This window comes from Chelmon rostratus, chromosome 18 (genome assembly GCF_017976325.1).
Source record: "Chelmon rostratus isolate fCheRos1 chromosome 18, fCheRos1.pri, whole genome shotgun sequence".
NCBI lineage: Eukaryota > Metazoa > Chordata > Actinopteri > Chaetodontiformes > Chaetodontidae > Chelmon > Chelmon rostratus.
The window spans coordinates 11,526,546-11,544,566 of record NC_055675.1 but is presented as its reverse complement, the minus strand read 5'-3'; the positions used below and the strand labels follow the sequence as shown (position 1 = coordinate 11,544,566).

Below are 18,021 nucleotides of genomic sequence, written 5' to 3'. Positions count from 1 at the left end.
TTGTGCGAATGAGCAATGTGAAATTTCTTGCTAAAACTCAGCTACAGAAGGCTGAGAACTTCCACTGTAATACTAGTTCCAGATAAATCACACATGGCCAGTATTTCATACATAGTTGCGGTCAAATTGTTGCTTTGACCTTAGGTTGCTGGAATGTTAAGGAAACAACCAAGCAGTGTACCAGAGTGCAATTGCCTTGATAAAATGTTACAATCTTGCAAATTACTCCTCAGTGCTTCCACTTCTTCTGGCAAGCAGCAGTCAATGAGCAAGCATGAGAGGGATCAAGATAAAACGAGCCTGATTGTATACCTGTCTGACATAGTGTCACTATGAGTCATTTACAATGCCGTACGTGACAGCATTCACACATAACTGTGAGTTGGGCCAAAAAAACTCACACTTGCTGTGACACAGAGCAGGAGACTTTTGCGTCACAGTTTTGACAAGTAAGTCTTTTCTTTGCCACGCACAAAGCCTCAACTGTGCTCATAATGGACTGAAAGAACAGCTGCTCACATGTCAGCTCCAAGACTGTGAACCACGCTGACTGGTGCAAAAGGCCCAGTGCTGCAGGTGGCAGCGAGGTCCCACCGTGGACGCACGCTCCACAGCACAGGTGGGCTCCCTGCTGCAGGTGCACATCGGCCCCAGAGGTGCCAGAAGGACTCTGGTCGGGCTGTGCTGGTGCGGCAGGTGTTTGCTGCACCCTGAACTCACCAACACTGCAAAGTGATTTTTTATGACGATTACAGAGATTGTGGATTTCAGGCAGCAACATCTTCTTCTTTCTGCCTCATTTAACCCTCCAGGACATTAAAATTCAAAGACATCTCCCTTTATATCTTTACAGTCATACTGACTTACATAACAGGCAACTAAGTAATGTATGCACACGAACACACACCACAAACACTCTGGCCAGTTCCATTAGACTAAACTGTGCCCGTTCCCCAGAGTTAATGTTTAGACGCACTATGCCTGCAGAGATATACGCAGCAGGCAGCGGGGACGCTGGGCTGAAGGTCAGCCCTACATGTGCTGTTTGATCTTTTCCAGCCAACAGCGAGCCAAATGGATTTAAGAACCTGGGGTGGGGGGGTGGTGTTGGCGAAGCAGCGCAGTCTTCACAAGCTTTGACTGACCCACCTGACACCAAGTTTTTACGTAAACGAGACACAATCACCTCAGTAGAAGTAGGTCGATGACAGAGAGAGGGAGAGAGAGAGAGAGTGAGGTTAACTGGAAGACAGATAGTATCAGACAGGATGTAGCCAAAAAGGATGGGATATTCAGGATGTTTGTTTATTAGCAGCGTGTGAAATAAAGTAACAAGTCAACATTATGTTCATAAAGAGAAGGCTTCAACTAAATGGACAACAACACTTCATTGTTTCCAATCCAGTTCATATCAACACCGTGATCCAGCTTCAGGAATATTTTGTCCTTTTAACTAAAAAATGCAGTGAAAGGTTTATTGATGTCCACAAAAAGCTCATTAAAAACTGTGGAACATTTTAGTCTAGTCTAATAAAACATGACCTTTTCTTATAGTCAAGGCAATTGCTGTGACAACTATAAAAAAAAATGTAATAACTACTATTAATGAATGAACAAGACAAAGAATTGTGAGGCTGTACTCAGGCACAGTGGAGCTTTGAGCTAAATGCTAACATTAGCATGCTAACATGCAGTGAGAATTAGTAGAGTGATAATGTTGCTCTGATAAAGCTGATGTTTAGCATTTATAATGTTTACCATGTTTGCCATCTTAGCTTAGAGTGCTAGCATGCTAATTTGCTATTTAGCACTAAACACAAAATGCAGCAGATGTTGATGGTCAGGGATAAAGTGGATTCATCTTCTGGGAACCATGAATGTCAAACTTTTAGCATGCTAATTGCTAATAGTATAATGAAAGAGCCACTGTGGTTTAGCAGGGCTTATGTTTTAGCGTCTGCTAAACGGAGCAGAAATCAAACCATGGCGGTTTTACTGGTGTAAATGAAATTATCAGTGGCAAGCTATGACCTCTGCAGGACGCCATTACTTAGAGACAGACACAGTAAGTCACAGTTAATCATGGTGGGACGACCAGATTGACAGGTAGGCAGGTCAAAGTGGTCTCAGTGACAGGCAAGCTGAGAGAGAAGAGATGATGAAAAAAGAGAGAGTCTAAATGCTGATAGACACAAACGAAAATAGCACAGAAAATCATGCACATGTGTATTCTCAGTCCTGGCTGAAGGTTATGAGAAGCATTGTTGACCGATCACGTCTCTATTTTTATTGGCCGCCCCCCCGATGTGAAACCTTTTTGCCAACTAATCTTGTCAGTCAAAGTTGCAGCATCATGCTGTGTTTCATTATGGGGCCTTAACCAAAAATAGGTACATTATCAGCAGCGGCTCAAACGGCATCATGTTACCTACCAAATTGTTGCTGTGCGAATGCATGTCAAATATCTACTGGAAATCTGTCAAGTTTCTATTAGTGTGACCCTCACCACATGCACACACACACACGCACATGCATACCGGCATAACACACTTGCCAAAGAACTCCACCTGCTCTCTCCAGTCCTGTCCAACCATTCTCCTTGTAGCCGATTCGAGCCAAATCCTGCTGCTGTGTTGGTTGTGCTCTGCTCCAGCCAGTGAAAGAGAAGATGGGGTTTTGTTCTGCTGCCCAGAAAGGCTTCGGGATCTGACACAGAAACCTCAGACAGGGAATACGGTGGAACAGAGGAACACAGTGAGGGAACGGAGTGACCACACACACTGTCACAGATGTACAGTATGTCGGCAGGAAGGTAAGCGTGGTCACAGAACCCAGAGGGATCCAGGATATAGAGGATTTGTCTTAGAAGGAGAGAAGAGGGTGAAATGCAAAGAAGAGAGAAGAAATGAGACCAGCTTGTGTGTGTGTGCGTGTGTGTGTGTGTGTTTGTGTGCAAAGTTAAGTGTCAGTGTGTTTCAGGGAGAGAGAGAGAGCAGTATTGGCTGGCTGATTTTGACCCACACAGGCTGCCAGTAAGCAGGCAGCTGACAGCCTTGGCCAGGTGCCACGTGAACCCAACGCCTCAGCAACGTGCAGGCTGCCTCGTACACAGCGGCGTCGTGGAAACAGCTCGCCTACCAGGCGCGCCTCTTTTACTGAGTCAACAGCAGCCACTGGTGGACAAATCCAGACATTCATTCATAAAAATCCCAGCCGCAGAAGTATTTCACATGATGTTTAGTGGTTACAGACAGGGAGGGTAAAAAAAACGCTTGTTCATGAAAAGAATCTGCACTGACATCATGTAAGTTTTAGTCGGTGATGAGACAGAGGTGAATCAGCAACTGTGTCCGTCCGCAGCTGCAGACGGAACGCAGCTTTTCCATCATGCACAGCATTTTCCACAGTTCCCCGGCTATACAGTGCACGTCTTGCTAATGCACCAGCAGATATATCCACAGATCCTCGCTCCAGCTGAAACAACAGCGTCTCCATACAGCCAGCAGGACATCCTCTGCTGTAACAGCTTATAGGGCAGGACAGGACAGAACAACCTCCACCACCAGGCGTCCAGAGTCTAGACCCAAATCAATTTAATGCCCCAGTACTTTTGGATTAAAGGTGAGATGCAACAAGCACGCTGTCCTTTAGAAAGACATGTCTACTGTGGCCAGAGGAGGAGTGTGGTATCATCATGAGTCTCACACCATTCAAATGGATGCAATGGTCAGGGGAAAAACAGCATTTGAATTGGTGCAAGCACCACAAAACAGAGATAAAAACTGAAGTGACTGCTAGGCTAGGTAGTCATATAGCCATAGCTAAAGCTAATTTACCTGATTTTGATGTTGAAAAATCTTTTCTGATGCTGCAACATCTTAATAATTGTGTTTGTGATAGCACACAAACAACAAGGCTCTAGTAATCATAACGTAGAACAAAACAGCAACACCACATGAACGCTAACTAGCCTAGCTTAGCAGAGCTGACTCTCGTGGAGTTCGGTTGATTTGATGTGGTGAAGCTAACAGCACCTCTAAAATACACATATGAAGAAACAAGAACATACTTTCACTGCACAATTTAGATTTTATAAAGAGAAGAGAAAAGAGTGTGTAATGTTTTTTAGATTTTCTGTTATGTTTCTGTAACAATGGATAATAATCTGCCTAAAACAGCGAAATTTTTTTTACAAGCCCAATTCTAAAAAACTTGAGCTGTATTAAAGAAATAAAAGTATAATGTGATAATTTACCAATCTTTAACATATACCTTAATTGAAAACAGAACAAAATATATTCAATGTTTCACCTTTTCAACCTCATTGATTTTTGTAAATATCTGCTTAATTTGAATTGATGCAGCAACACGTTTCGAACAAGTTGGGACAGGAACGCTCCAAAACCACCTGTTCAAACTTCAAATCCTTTTTTTCAGCTTTAGTGTCTCCGTAGTTACTGTTCCTTTGTTCAGTCTATACATGTCTGGTGAATCATGGGGGGGGATATTTAATGGTATTTAATTGAAGATTTGAATGGTTATGGTGGTTAATCATAAGGATAACATTAGAGTGGGATGGTATAACAGTGCATGATACCTTTTCAACTATGGATCAGACATTTGTATACCATGAGTCAGCAACCAGCGGACTGATGATGTCACCATGATGAGCTGAAGAGCATAGTGCCAGTGTTTGTGTGTGTCTGTGCATGTAAGAAATTGCACTACTGCCTTTTGTCACCAATTTCAAGACTCAAATAAGACATTTTTCTTCCAAACTGCAGTTTTTGTGACAATGCACAAACGGGGTTGTAAATGTCAGATACCAAGGAAGACACTCATGAGACACAGCTTGAGTTCTTCTCTTTTTCTGTGGCAGCACCACAGGGATTCAGAGTGTGTGTGGTCTCCTTTGAGAGCGTGCATGTATCCTGACCTATATGCAAAGTCCTGTGTGCATCCGATCCACTCTAGTGCTGTCATGACTGTTTGATGCCCCCTTTCATCTGGATTGGATTTTAGAGGCGCGAGGCAGAGAGTGTGACCAGCAGCGTGACAACGACCGCGTGTGTCGGCGGAAGGAGGGGGGATCAATCCCTGATTTGAATCAGGGGTGCTGGAGTTGGTGCTGGGGGGGTACAAAGGCGAGAGTGGCAACTGCGCCTCTCTGCAGCTGTGGGCCTACGTGAGCATCGGCAGGAACGCTCTCACTCCTCGTCTCGCGCCCCTCCCTTACTCATTCTCTCTCATCTCTCACAGCCTGTCCTTCCTTTGCTCATTTGCAGCTTCTAATAGACTTTTGACAGCGCCCCTCCTCCTCCTCCTTTGCTCAAATCCTTCTTGGACTGTTCTCTCTTTTTCTCTATCATAACTCCCTCACTTCTCTCTCACATCATGTTCCCAAGCGGCGGGGACCTTGACAGTGAGAGATGTGTCGTGTTTGGCCGGCCGACGGATATCTGAGACGACTAACAGGGAAAGAAAGGAAGGCAAAGATCCTCTTTCCCACACACACAGACATACACACAGCCAATCTGTCCTGAAATGACCTAGAGGGGATATGTGTGCTTGTGTGTGTCAAGCAAAGCAAGTTTACGCATGTCATACGTACGTACATGCTGTAGCATGCATGCCAATGCACACACTCATGTGACTGCTCCAGTATCTTGAGATTGTGTGCAAACACAGGGCATTAAGTCCAAGGTCAGAGGTGATACTAGGCACAAGAGTTAGCTAATGAAACTCCTTGTTTGAAACAAGGAGGAGGAGGAGACATGGGGGGAATGAAGAGGCAGGATGAATGCAATGAAGAATTAATAGAAGATGGATAAAGGAGAAGAGATGAGAGGAATGGAGGACATAATAAAGAATAAAAAGAATAAATTACTGTTGTGCATGTGTGAAAATGGGAGAAGGTGAGTAAATCATAACAGTGAGATAAAGGACTGAGCCGAATGGGCTGACTGTCCTTGTACTCTCCAGCAGGTGCATTTTTTGGCAGTGGATGGGGGTGGAAGGCCAGTGTTGTCACGTCCGTACAGCCCTGAAGAGCAGCGCTGACCTCTGCTGGCTCAGTATAGATGTGTGCCTGTGTTCATGTTTGGCTGAATGAGTGGGTTTTCCACTCTCTGTCCTAATTTTCTGAACATTATACATACTAACATGTGGGCTAAGGTATGGAAAGTTGCTGTATGAATGCTAATTAAAGCGGTTTTCATGTTCATCTCCATTAATCTACAATAAATCTGCATGTAATTGGCGATCAAACGCATTTTATTCTAGAGAAGTTGAGACTTGCTCAGCTATTGAGAAGTAAGAGCTAAAAGTGAATAACACCCTCTTACCGTTTTTGGAAAACATGAACCTATAAAGTAATTGAAAGCTGAACTCAAACCAAAAACAGTGCACTCTCCTGCTGAAAGTGCAGTTCATATGTTTGTGTGAACTTTATGAGCCTCAGCTGTCTCTGAAGCAGACTCAACAGGAACCTTCAGTGTTATTGGGCCCGTGTTGCCAGGTTTTTGGGTTAAGGCCACTCCAGTAAAACATGCATTCGTCGGTACATGTAGTCACTGATGGAAGACCTTCTTGCAAGAGCACTATAACAGAACAGTCCTGCTCTATGCACACAATTATTTTAAAAAGCCTGATGCACCAAAGTGATTCCAGACCAACATTTTTACCCTGTTGAGGTAATTGTCTTATGAGCACTGCTGCGCCTAAATGTTACCAAACAAAACACAAACACTTGCTTTTTGATTGAAAAGTGAACTAAATTTATGAACATCAGTGAAGACGAAAACACACAATTCCCTGAATCATTCTTTAAAAAAAATAATAATAATTTAACCTTCACCACACATTCATGACAAGCATCCTGAGTGAAACATCTGGATTTTTGAAAGACTAAAGCAGTGATCCTTCCACAAATTTATTGCAAGTATAAACATTCAGAAAAGCTAGCAAGGCAGCAGTGTTCATCATGCTTCCTTGTTCAAGACATCATAAGATTATCCTGCTTCCTTATAGGAAAGGTTTCGACAAGAGCAGTGGAAGCTTCTGTCTGAGCCGCAGTGCTGATGTATGATCAGTTTTTCAGTTCTGCCAATCCCAACTGAGATAGTACAGAAACACTTTGCTTGAGTCCCAGATCATTGCTTTTCTCACTATAACAGGAAGTGTGCTTTATTTTTAACCTTTTCACTTGATCAAGTTTGACGTTGTAAGTGCAGAACCTGAGAGAAGAATTTCAGATTAGTGACAAAATAGCTGTCCCTGAGCTTGCAGTGATTTCATGACTTAGAATAGATAGCCATGCTTTTAAGATAGCACAATTTAGAGCTATTAATTGGCACATCATGGCTAAGCAGAGAATAAAATCCTTTGAGCACCTGATGATGTACAAGTGAAGTCTTGTAATTTCACACTTTATGAAGAGCCCCTGCATTGAGGCAGAAACAGCGACGTGATTATTAGATGATGAAATTCAATCAGTAAGTGGTCAGAGAAAGACACGAGGAATGGCGTTTTCATCATCATAGTCTGCAAAGCTCTGGAGTTTGCCACCTTTGTAGAATTGACGGAGGTTCAGTTTGGCGGGCGCAGACACGTACCACATGACCACACCTGTGGGGTTCACTGACACCACAAAGTCAGTGGAGTCTTTCAGCGTCACAGGATTTCCAGTGAAGACATCAAAGATCTGAGGGAGAGTAAAGAATTACTAGAATTACCGCCTCACAGTGGTATGCCTCTGCTAACCAGTCAAGATTCAGTTTACATCCATGTCTGACCACACTCATATAATATATCCAGTGAAGACTTGAAGCAGGCAAGTTTTGTGGTAAGCGAGCTAATAGCTAAGAAGCTGAAACCTCATTCAGAAGTAGGATTTGTGAAGGAGAGCCTTGTTGATGCTGCAGAGCTGCTAGCACAAGATCAAGTATAATTGTTCCAAAGTGTCAGTTTGTCAGGAAAAATCTAGAGGGATTTGGCAATTCAGTGATAGCAAGTGTGTCAACATTTGAAGCAAAATTAAAGCTGTGGCAAGTGTAACTGGAAAGAGGAAACACTTTCAATTATTCTACTTGGAAAGAACCAGAGCCTGCTATGACATCTGAAAATGCTGCTGAGTGTGAAAACGCCTTCAGCAGTTGGTCGAGAGGTTTCAGTACATGAAAAGTAAAAAGAGGAACTGAATATATTTGCTACGCTGGTCGATGTGAAACTAGCTGATGTGCCTGACAACCTCCAACAAGAACTCATTGAGCTGCAAAACATCGACCTGCTACGGTGAGCAGTCGTTTTCAAACCTGACTCTTGAAAAGACTCAGTTCCACTCAAAACTGAGTGACCCAAACCTGGAAAACCAGCATCATCATCATCATCACTACCATCTGACAACAGATGCCTCACCAAAGAGAAGCAGTTCAAGTCATTGCAGAGGTTAGTGTGATATATATGTTCAATAATTTAGTATGGACCTCACAGGATGCTATAAAAATGGAAATGGCCCATGACAGGAAAAAGGTTCCTCACCCAATGAATTAAATGAGTGGGATATCACCTGCACCATAGGGTATCATCTGCATAAAAATGGACATTGAAGTACAGATTAGGAAGAATAATATTATTTATGTACTGTATATGGTAAATATTAATGGACCAAGAATAGGTCCCTGTGGCACCCCATTACCATTGCTGCAGAGAGGTATTTCAAGTGTAATGTGATCTTTGGACATAGCAATGGACAGGTCTAATACTGTCTTGGCAGACATTCAGTATTATGGATAATGGAAATAGTTTTTACGATGACCAGGGCAGGACTGACAAAACATCAGCTGCATAATGATTTGCATGCATTCTAGGTGATTTTCATATTGTTTGAAAGATGGTGGGAACCAGTAGTGCTCAGGTGTATCCCATCATGTTTAAAGGGGACTGTAAAAAGGTGGCGAAGTCATCAAGAAATTGAATGCCAATGGCGATACAGTATCATTTTAGCCAGATGTGCAATGTCTTCATATTGAGAAGACAAGAGTGAACCAGAGATACATTGTCCACCTGAGTCCAGAAGATGGTTAAAGACATACCTTGTAGATGCCAGCGCTGTAGTTGAGTTTGCTGAGGGAAGTCTGGTAGCGGTAGGGCATGTCATTACGGCGACTGAAGAACACCAATGCACTGGCATTGTTTGACAGGGGACGCCAGAACACTTCAATGCCACTCTTCTCCTGGCAGAAAGAGATGGATGAGAAAATGTGAATAATGCCACAAAGGATGAGACAACATGTATATGTGAACAACTGAGGGTGAGAAAATTAAAAGTTCATCTCGAGAAGCTGTGACATCCATGCAAAAGTGCAACACCTTTACAATGCGTCTTCCCTGGATGCCCATGGGGTCCTGGTTGATGCTGATGGCCATCTTGTTCTGCAGGATGCTGCGGGCCCCGCTGCTGATAGTGCGCAGATCATTGGACATGAAAAGAGGAGCTGCCATAATCGCCCACAGAGCCATCTGAGTACGAGACTGGTCCATGCTGAGGCCAAAGTCACCAACAATCAGCTGTGTTCGAACAAGAGGAAGTCAAGACAAACAAACAAGGAAGGAAGAATGAAGGTCTGTATTTTCTGCTTTAGGGCATCTAAAATGGGTTATAGTATAACTAGAGGGGCCTCACAAGGAACTCTAAGTTTAGCTCAATTTAGTCTCCAGTAAATATCCAAATTATACTTTCAGCCTTAAACTTCATTACATTTTATCATTTGATAAATGAAGTTAGTCTTCTTATCTGTCTGTAATGAGGTTCTTGACCATATGCTCATTAATGCACATGTGTCGTAAACGTGCTCACTAAATCTGTCAGTAAACAATTGGAGTTTCTGGCCCTAAATATTGATGTTCCTACCACCGTCAGCTGTCGCTGATGCACATTTCCAACACTGTCCTAGTTCCTACCACAGCTTCAGTACAGCAAGATCATGTTGGTAGGCGACCGAAATTAGGACTGGCTAAAGCCTATATATGACTGTTTTAAAAATCTCCGTCACTCATTCAATCTTACCCAAATAATCGATTTTCCCACACATCCTTACTATAAATACCCTGAGAAATCATCTTTAATTGATTTGTTCAGCTCTCAGGCACTTTTGAAAACAATATGAGTGATCACTATGTAATTGCTGCAATTAGAAATGCCAAAAAAGCCCAAGCCTTGCTTTATGAAGCACAAAAAGGCTTTCTGCATGATGTATTTCATCTTGTTGATGATGTAGGCGATGCTTGTAAACTTTTTTGTGGTTGGTTCTCATTTATTGTGGATAAAATGCTCCTTTTTAGACGGTTCAGAGTGACGAGATTGGTTTTTAAAACATGTGTGCTATCTTGGCCAAGGCTCCTTTGAAAAATAGATTTTATGATCTCAATGGGACTTCAATAAAAGTTTATTAATAAATAAAGGCTTATGTGCTGAAAAATACCAGGGAAGTTCCAGTCAAGGCCTTTGTCTGGAATGAGGCCTTTTTCTTGAACCACTGTTGCTTCCTCACTGTACTAGTACAGAGTAATTATGTGAATATACTGTATGATGCATGTGTCACACAGACCATATCAGGGTCGTTCCACATTCCAGGTCCTGCTACAGGTATCAGGACATCCTGGTTTTCGAAGAACCAGTCAATAATGTTCAGGACACTGTCCCAAGTGTCTTGGATGTCGCCATAGTTACGCCACAAGTTGCAGATCTTTCCCAGCTGTGTGTAGTTTACCTGAAAACATAAATCAAGTGTCACATAGTGAAAAAGTAAAAATGTGAAAGCTTCAGGTGGATAATATAAACTTTAAGACATCCTGATTGTACCTTAGGTGGCAGGCCACCCTGGTAGGCAGGCCAACTGCAGGAGTAGCCAATGGGACGGCCCGTAGCATTTAAAGCCTTTGACATGAGAGGGTAACCTGTCCAACAGAGGAGCAAGGGTCAAACAAGGCCAAGTCAAAAAGCTCACGAGAAGCACAACGTAAAAGCCACTTCTGCTCTTACCCTGCTCCTGCTCTGTGGCATTAGAATAACAGCCGTCAAATTTAAGCATATCCACCTCCCAGTCAGCGAAGGTCTGAGCGTCTATCTCGATCTTGTCCAGTGGGGTACCGGGGTAGCCCCCACAGGTGTGTGTGCCCATGTCCCCGTAGATCCCCAGCTTGAGACCCCTGTCATGCAGGTAGCGGGCCAGTTTCGGGATGCCTCCAGGGAACCTGAGGAAGAGGATTTGTATAACATGCAGTATGCAGCAGAGAAACTACTCTGAATGGGTTCAAATTATCACATGCTATTTTATTTATGTTTTACACCCCATCGCAACTTATTTGGAATCAGCTGGAATTGGTTGTATAAAATCTCACTTAGGACAATGGAATAGTTATGACTCTACTGATGCATATACAGTATGTGTGCAGTCAGAAAAGCCTACAGTTGTTTATTAAAGATAATAACCATGGTGTGATTTTTTGTGTGTCTAGATTTGTTCACCACTCTTTTCATCAAATCTGTTTTCACAGTCACATTGTCAAAAAGTCCCCATAGTGTAAATCATTACATTTTAGGCAGAGGATTCAGCATATACTGTATTGTTACCTTTTAGGGTCAGGCTGCAGTCGTCCCTTCTCATCTCTCTCCATGGAGGACCAGCAGTCGTCTATGTTCACATAGACGTACCCAAGCTCCCTCCAGCCATCCTCTGCGAGTCTGTCTGCCATGTCGATGAACAGATTCTCACTGGAAGAAGGACAGAAATGTCAGAAATTAGCAGGTGGACTAAACAGCCCACACGACTGATTAGGAAATATTTAAACCAGCTTTATTTTACCTGCTTGGGGGGGAGGGGCAGAAAAAAGCAACCCCTTTTGCATTGTCACATGGTTTTCACATAGTCATTTGATACATTGTCATTGTATAAATTTTGCCCCTGCTTTAACAAATGGATTTAAGCAATATCACTGCATCATTCAGTGAGAAATGCATGAAGAGAACTGAAACTGCGTGTTTTTTGTGTATGAAAGTACGTGTTGAATGTGGTGTTTGGTTTAAGGTTTGATTTATGCTTACTGCAATGGTAAAAAGAAGAGGTCCATAATTTAAAAATCGAGTCTTTGAGCTCTTTCACAAAAGGAAAAAGGTTGCCGGATTAGAACGTTAAGACACCTAAAGGCCTTCAAACATTAGAAACAAAAACCTTTTGAACACCTACAAATGCACACTCTTTAATGCATGTCGTGGCACTTGTTTACCAAAAGGTTTTTTTTGGATGCCACAAAACTTGTTTGGTTTCCAGAGCTCCACACCCATCTATACTAAAATAGGATGTTAACACACCTCTCCGTTTACATTTCTAAGGATCATATGTTACAGTGGAGCTGCCTCGTTCAGACCCTGGATTGGAAAAGCTAGATATGAGATATGATTATTTTTTTCCAGTTGTGACAACACTCAAATGGTCAGTTCAGAGTGGTTTGTTCAAATAGTGCAATTTTATAATTCAAAGAAGTTGTTGAGACACTGAGGTGTACCAGCTCCCACCTTTAACAGAATGTACTAAATATGATATGTTAGTAATTAATGTCTCTGCTATCAAAGCCCACCTCGAGAATACACAATTCTTCTTTTAGCAAGATCACAGTTTGCAATATTTGTGTTATGCTGACTTGCCTGATGCAGTTCTTGGGGTCATGTTCACAGTCAATGTCACAGCGGAATCGCTCCCATGCCAACCAGCCCATGGGAGGGGTCCTCATCACTCCATTGTCGAGGGCAAAGGCAGCCACAGGGAGCGCAGAGATGAAGAGAAGTGCCACCAAATGCATTCCTGCAGAGGAAAAACCTTTCAGTTGAGTTGTGTCAGTGCTGTGTACTGGATGGCATTAAGGTTACAACCACTCTGTGAGTACTGCCATGATCACCTGACTAGGTGTGAAATCACAAACAACCTGCCAGGTGACTCCTCCCAGCTTTCAGTCTAACGATGTCAGCTGACTACATCAAATCCCAGCAGGTTACTTCCTACTTTCAGAGTGCATAAAATTATTACATGGCATATACATGTGGAAATAACCATGCATGACTGAAAAGCATGACATTAATGATCACCTCCAGTAAGATTCATACTATGTTTAAACCTGGTACTAAACTGTGGCTTTTAAAGCAGTATCCAATGATAAACCGGAATAAATTAAATGTATACCAAAAAATGAAAAAGTGGTTTGAAAATATATGTTGAAAATATATGTTGAAAAAATGGTTTGACAGTCAATGTTTGCTGGCATACGCCTACTTAGCACTGTGAAACGATAAGCTTACTTACTAAAATTCAGTGGCTGGCTCTCAGTTATAGGAAGAGAGGAAGATAAAAGTCTCTTCAGATGTTATTTTCACTCCGTTCGGACCTTTAAATAAATCCCGTGATTAACACCACACGACTTAATCGGCAGAAACCGCACTGTTACTGTTAAAAAGTAAACAGAGATACGGGAAACGGAGCCATGGTCACGTGACATAGCGGTTCAGTCAGCTGACCACACAGCCGGAAGCCGCCGGGGAAGCGGTGCCAACTTTCGAATGGAGAAGGAATGGCCCGCCCTACTCTGCTTCTGATTGGCTGATACTCATTGCCTTCTCAGGTTTGGTTAGCTAAAAGCACGAGGAGTTTAGGTTTAGGCAGGAGCGGTGATGATTGGTTCGGGTTAGCAAGAATATCAGCGTGAGCCAATCAGAGGCAGAGTAGGGCAGGTCATTCCTTCGCTATCCTAGAAAAATCTATTCTGTGGATGTGGGTGTCTTAATTTCAAGAAAGTCACCAGCAAAGCAGTCAGCCATTAATAAAGGTTCTACAATCCATAAACTCTTCAGGTGTAAATGCTAAAAAGTTGTCTATAGTCTAAATTAAGTTTGGTCCAGATGTCCTACAGCCCTTTTGCAGATGGCAAGATAGAAAACGCCATACATAAAAGTAAAGTCATGTCATTGCTGGAGGAGGACTGGCAACCCCAAAAGGTTTGGATGAAAAACTTTCATTTATAAAAGTCTGTATATGGTGCGGTTACAATTTTAATTTCAAATTAATCTACATTAGACAATTTGAGTTTGTGCTGTTGATAAATGTATATTTAAGTAGAAAAAAGTGCAAATGAGTTTATGTACAGAAAAGCTTAAGTATGTGGCAGTGTTGCACTTTAAACAAATGCTAAGATCACTCCAGAAAAATACTCATTTGTACATAGGAGTGGCTAAATCACTGATGAGTTCAAAAAGCAGTGCTGCTCCATATGTACACATGTAAATATTTTAAATAGCCCGAGGAACAAAAGTCATGCTAGAACAGCATTTTTCCTCTCAATGATTCTACATCAAAATAGTCCATTGGGTAAGGATATAGGCGCAGCAGTGCTCATTCTCAAATGATTAATGAAACAAAGTTTCCTTACCGAAAATTATTTTATTTTATTAACAAGAATCCAGAGAACCAATTTTATAAAAACCTACAACATAATTATTTCTTCAACACATCAAGAGCCACAGTTAAAGAACAGTCAGAAGTCATGATGAATGGCAGTTTCCTCGCCATATTAATAGAACTGGCCAAGGTTCAGCTCGGCGGGCACAGAGACGTACCACATGACCACACCAGTGTGGTTCACCGACACCACAAAGTCAGTGGAGCCTTTCAGCATCATGGTCTTTTCAGTGAAGACATCAAAGATCTGAGGGAGAGTAGAAAGAAAGCAGATGTGGTTAGCAAAAGCAAACATGACAGGTATTCTGTGCCGTAAAAGTGCAACTAATCACTTCAGCACACAGATAATTTAAACAAACCTTGTAGATGCCAGTGGTGTAGTTGAGTCTTCTGAGGGAAGTCTGGTAGCGGTAGGGCATGTCATTACGGCGACTGAAGAATACCAATGCACTGGCGTTGTTTGACAGGGGGCGCCAGAACACCTCAATGCCACTCTTCTCCTGGCAAAAAGATCGATGAGAAAATGTGAATAACACAATCAAAAGGAGTCATGATTATAAACAAGCTAGAAACGTTTCACAAAGTCAAAACCCTCTAAATTAGCTCATCTTCTTGCTGGATCCCTGAGAAAGTTAGTCACCTTCACAATACGTCTTCCCTGGATGCCCAAGGGGTCCTGGTTGATGCTGATGGCCATCTTGTTCTGCAGGATGCTGCGGGCCCCGCTGCTGATAGTGCGCAGATCATTGGACATGAAAAGAGGAGCAGCCATAATCGCCCACAGAGCCATCTGAGTACGAGACTGATCCATGCTGAGGCCAAAGTTGCCAATAATCAGCTGTGAAGGTTTAAAAAAAAAAAAAAAATCTATGACTAGCTGGCATCTCCCAGTCTACATACTCACAGTATGAATAAGTTTTTGTAGCACGACTGCCAAAACTACATAGATTTATTGTTATTCCAATATCAACACCCCACCAGCCAAGAGATCCTTAGCACGGCTGAAAACATGGCTTTCAAAAAAGGGATCTGTGGCTACTTGAGACTGCTCAAGAGAGACTATAAGTCTAGCTTAGCATAGTCTCCAATACTAAATTAGGTGGTAATTTGTGCATCTGTCTGTGAATTTCATTGACCAGATGCTGAAGGACTACTGAAAGACAAACGCTAGACAAGCCTTTTACCACTGGTGATTCCTGACCTTATGAACAGACCGTACAGTAAATAGTAAATGTTACATATGTGAATAAATAAAAGCCAAAGGTCGCCAACAGACCATATCAGGGTCGTTCCACCTTCCAGGTCCAGCTACAGGTATCAGGACATCCTGGTGGTCAAAGAACCAGTCAATAATACCCTGGACACTGTCCCAAGAGTCCTCGATATCATAGTAGTTACGCCACAGGTTGCAGAGCTCGCCCAGCTGAGTGTAGTTTACCTGAAACAAATCCGTTTCACAAGTTAAAGTGAACTTGATAACAGTCTTCACACCGATCCATTTCCACTGGGAATAAACAGATTCAGTCCAAAGTCGAACACATTTAAAGTTTGGGGCATCCTGATTGTACCTTAGGTGGCAGGCAATCTTGGTAGACGGGCCAACTGCAGGAGTAGCCAATGGGACGGCCCGAAGCTTTTAAAGCCTTTGACATGAGAGGGTAACCTGTCCAACAGAGGAACAAGAGCCAAACAAGGCCAAGTCAATAAGATCACAAGAGCCGCAATGTAAAGATCACTTCTGCTCTTACCCTGCTCCTGCTCTGTGGCATTAGAATGACAGCCGTCAAATTTAAGCATATCCACCTCCCAGTCAGCAAAAGTCTGAGCGTCTGTCTCGATCTTGTCCAGTGGGGTGCCGGGGTAGCCTTCACAGGTGACGCTGCCGATGTCCGCGTAGATCCCCAGCTTGAGACCCCTGTCGTGCATGTAGCGTGCCAGTTTAGGGATGCCACCCGGAAACCTAAGGAGTGAGGACTTCATTATATCCAGAGAACATTGTTAAGCACAAAAATAGTGATTGAACTAGTGAAAAGGTATGAATTTGTTGTAATACTGTATGCATGCATTCAGATAAGTCACATACTGAATTACAAAAAAGCTTTTTATGCATTACATTTCATTCACCCAGACAGGTCAAGGGTCAGGTTCTGCCATTAGAGTTAAATACGCCAGAATTTAGTCACCTCCCACTTTCTGACCATTCATTTTCAATGTCAATATAGCCAAATACGTGGTAGAGCAGTTGTCATCAACCTGGATTTATGTTGTTTGTCAGACAGTGTTGTGATATGATGAGCAGTTTTGGTGTTTGCTAGCTAAAAAGAGAACAGTAGAGATTTAGCAATTTATCCTGTTCAGGTTTTTCACTGTGGGGACACAAGTCTCTCTCGTTTTAGCACCTCATGCCATAGATAGTGTAAAAATAATCGCTGTGGGTCTCTATAGGGCACACCTCTCCGGGTCAGGCTGCAGCCGTCCCTTCTCATCTCTCTCCATGGAGGACCAGCAGTCATCTATGTTCACGTAGACGTATCCAAGCTCCCTCCAACCGTCCTCTGAGAGCCTGTCTGCCATGTCGGTGAACAGGTTCTCACTGGACAAAGACATGTCTCATGAGGGACAAAACACAAACGTTTAGTTATAGTTCACACTTGGATTTTAGATAATGTACTGTGTTAGTTAAACTCTTAAAAGTATACAGATCCACTGCCCCAGGTTTTTAGTTTGTTACTAAAAGGTGAGAGAAGCCTTTATTTACAGTGTGTGATATCCAACAAATTGCCTTGCCTAATACAGTTTTGGGGGTCACTATCACAATCAGTGTTACAGCGGAATCGTTCCCATGCCAACCAGCCCATCGGAGGGGTCCTCATCAGTCCATTTTCCAGGGCGAAGGTGGCCACAGAGAGGGCAGACGCAAACACGAGCACCACCAAAACCATTTCTGCAGACAGAAACACAGGAGGGTGAACAAATCAGTGCTGTGGTGTGAATGATGCTTCAGGTGTTCAGTTACACAAAAGAGACAAGATGACCTGCTGGGAAGAAGTTATACTGACAATATATTGTAGGTTGTGACTGACAAATGACAGGTGCCTCACGAGCACAAACGTTCATCCTTAATATTATTCTTGTTAAAAAATAAATAAATTTTAAAAAATCCTTTACAACCACATGTGCGCAAGAGCCAGTATTTGTCACTAAAGCTCTTTGTGCATTTTGACTATATTATTTCTGATTTTCTGTTTTAAAAAAAAAATAATATTCCTGTTTGTCCACAGCTCATGTTAAAGCTTTTACAGGCTTCCATGGCCTAATCTAAAGAAATGCCACAACAACCAGCAGCACACAGCTCCTGGAGCCCATAGAGAAACCATTTCAACGCAATCTGCACACAGACAGGACACACACATTTTTAGATTCGGTGTGATGTTCACTTTCCGTGGATGCCGCCGAAAAACTGACTTCAAATCCGCTAAGAAATGACAGAAAAATGACACCTGGTCACACAGCGGCC

General features: G+C 42.6%; 2 protein-coding genes across 2 annotated transcripts; both read right to left on the bottom strand.

Moving 5' to 3' along the window:
• Positions 1 to 6,752: 6,752 nt before the first annotated feature.
• On the bottom strand, positions 6,753 to 13,512 carry LOC121621896 (alpha-N-acetylgalactosaminidase-like). Its single transcript, XM_041958602.1, has 9 exons — positions 13,356 to 13,512; positions 12,704 to 12,860; positions 11,633 to 11,773; positions 11,042 to 11,253; positions 10,862 to 10,956; positions 10,608 to 10,769; positions 9,370 to 9,567; positions 9,093 to 9,233; positions 6,753 to 7,702 (listed from the first exon to the last, which is right to left on the bottom strand). Exons 2-9 carry the CDS (start codon positions 12,856 to 12,858, stop codon positions 7,502 to 7,504), a joined length of 1,305 nt encoding a protein of 434 aa, XP_041814536.1. The 5' UTR covers positions 12,859 to 12,860; positions 13,356 to 13,512; the 3' UTR covers positions 6,753 to 7,501.
• Positions 13,513 to 14,616: 1,104 nt separating this feature from the next.
• On the bottom strand, positions 14,617 to 17,446 carry LOC121622178 (alpha-N-acetylgalactosaminidase-like). The gene is made up of 8 exons (XM_041959063.1): positions 17,292 to 17,446; positions 16,957 to 17,097; positions 16,253 to 16,464; positions 16,073 to 16,167; positions 15,781 to 15,942; positions 15,145 to 15,342; positions 14,864 to 15,004; positions 14,617 to 14,751 (listed from the first exon to the last, which is right to left on the bottom strand). Exons 1-8 carry the CDS (start codon positions 17,444 to 17,446, stop codon positions 14,617 to 14,619), a joined length of 1,239 nt encoding a protein of 412 aa, XP_041814997.1.
• Positions 17,447 to 18,021: the final 575 nt, after the last annotated feature.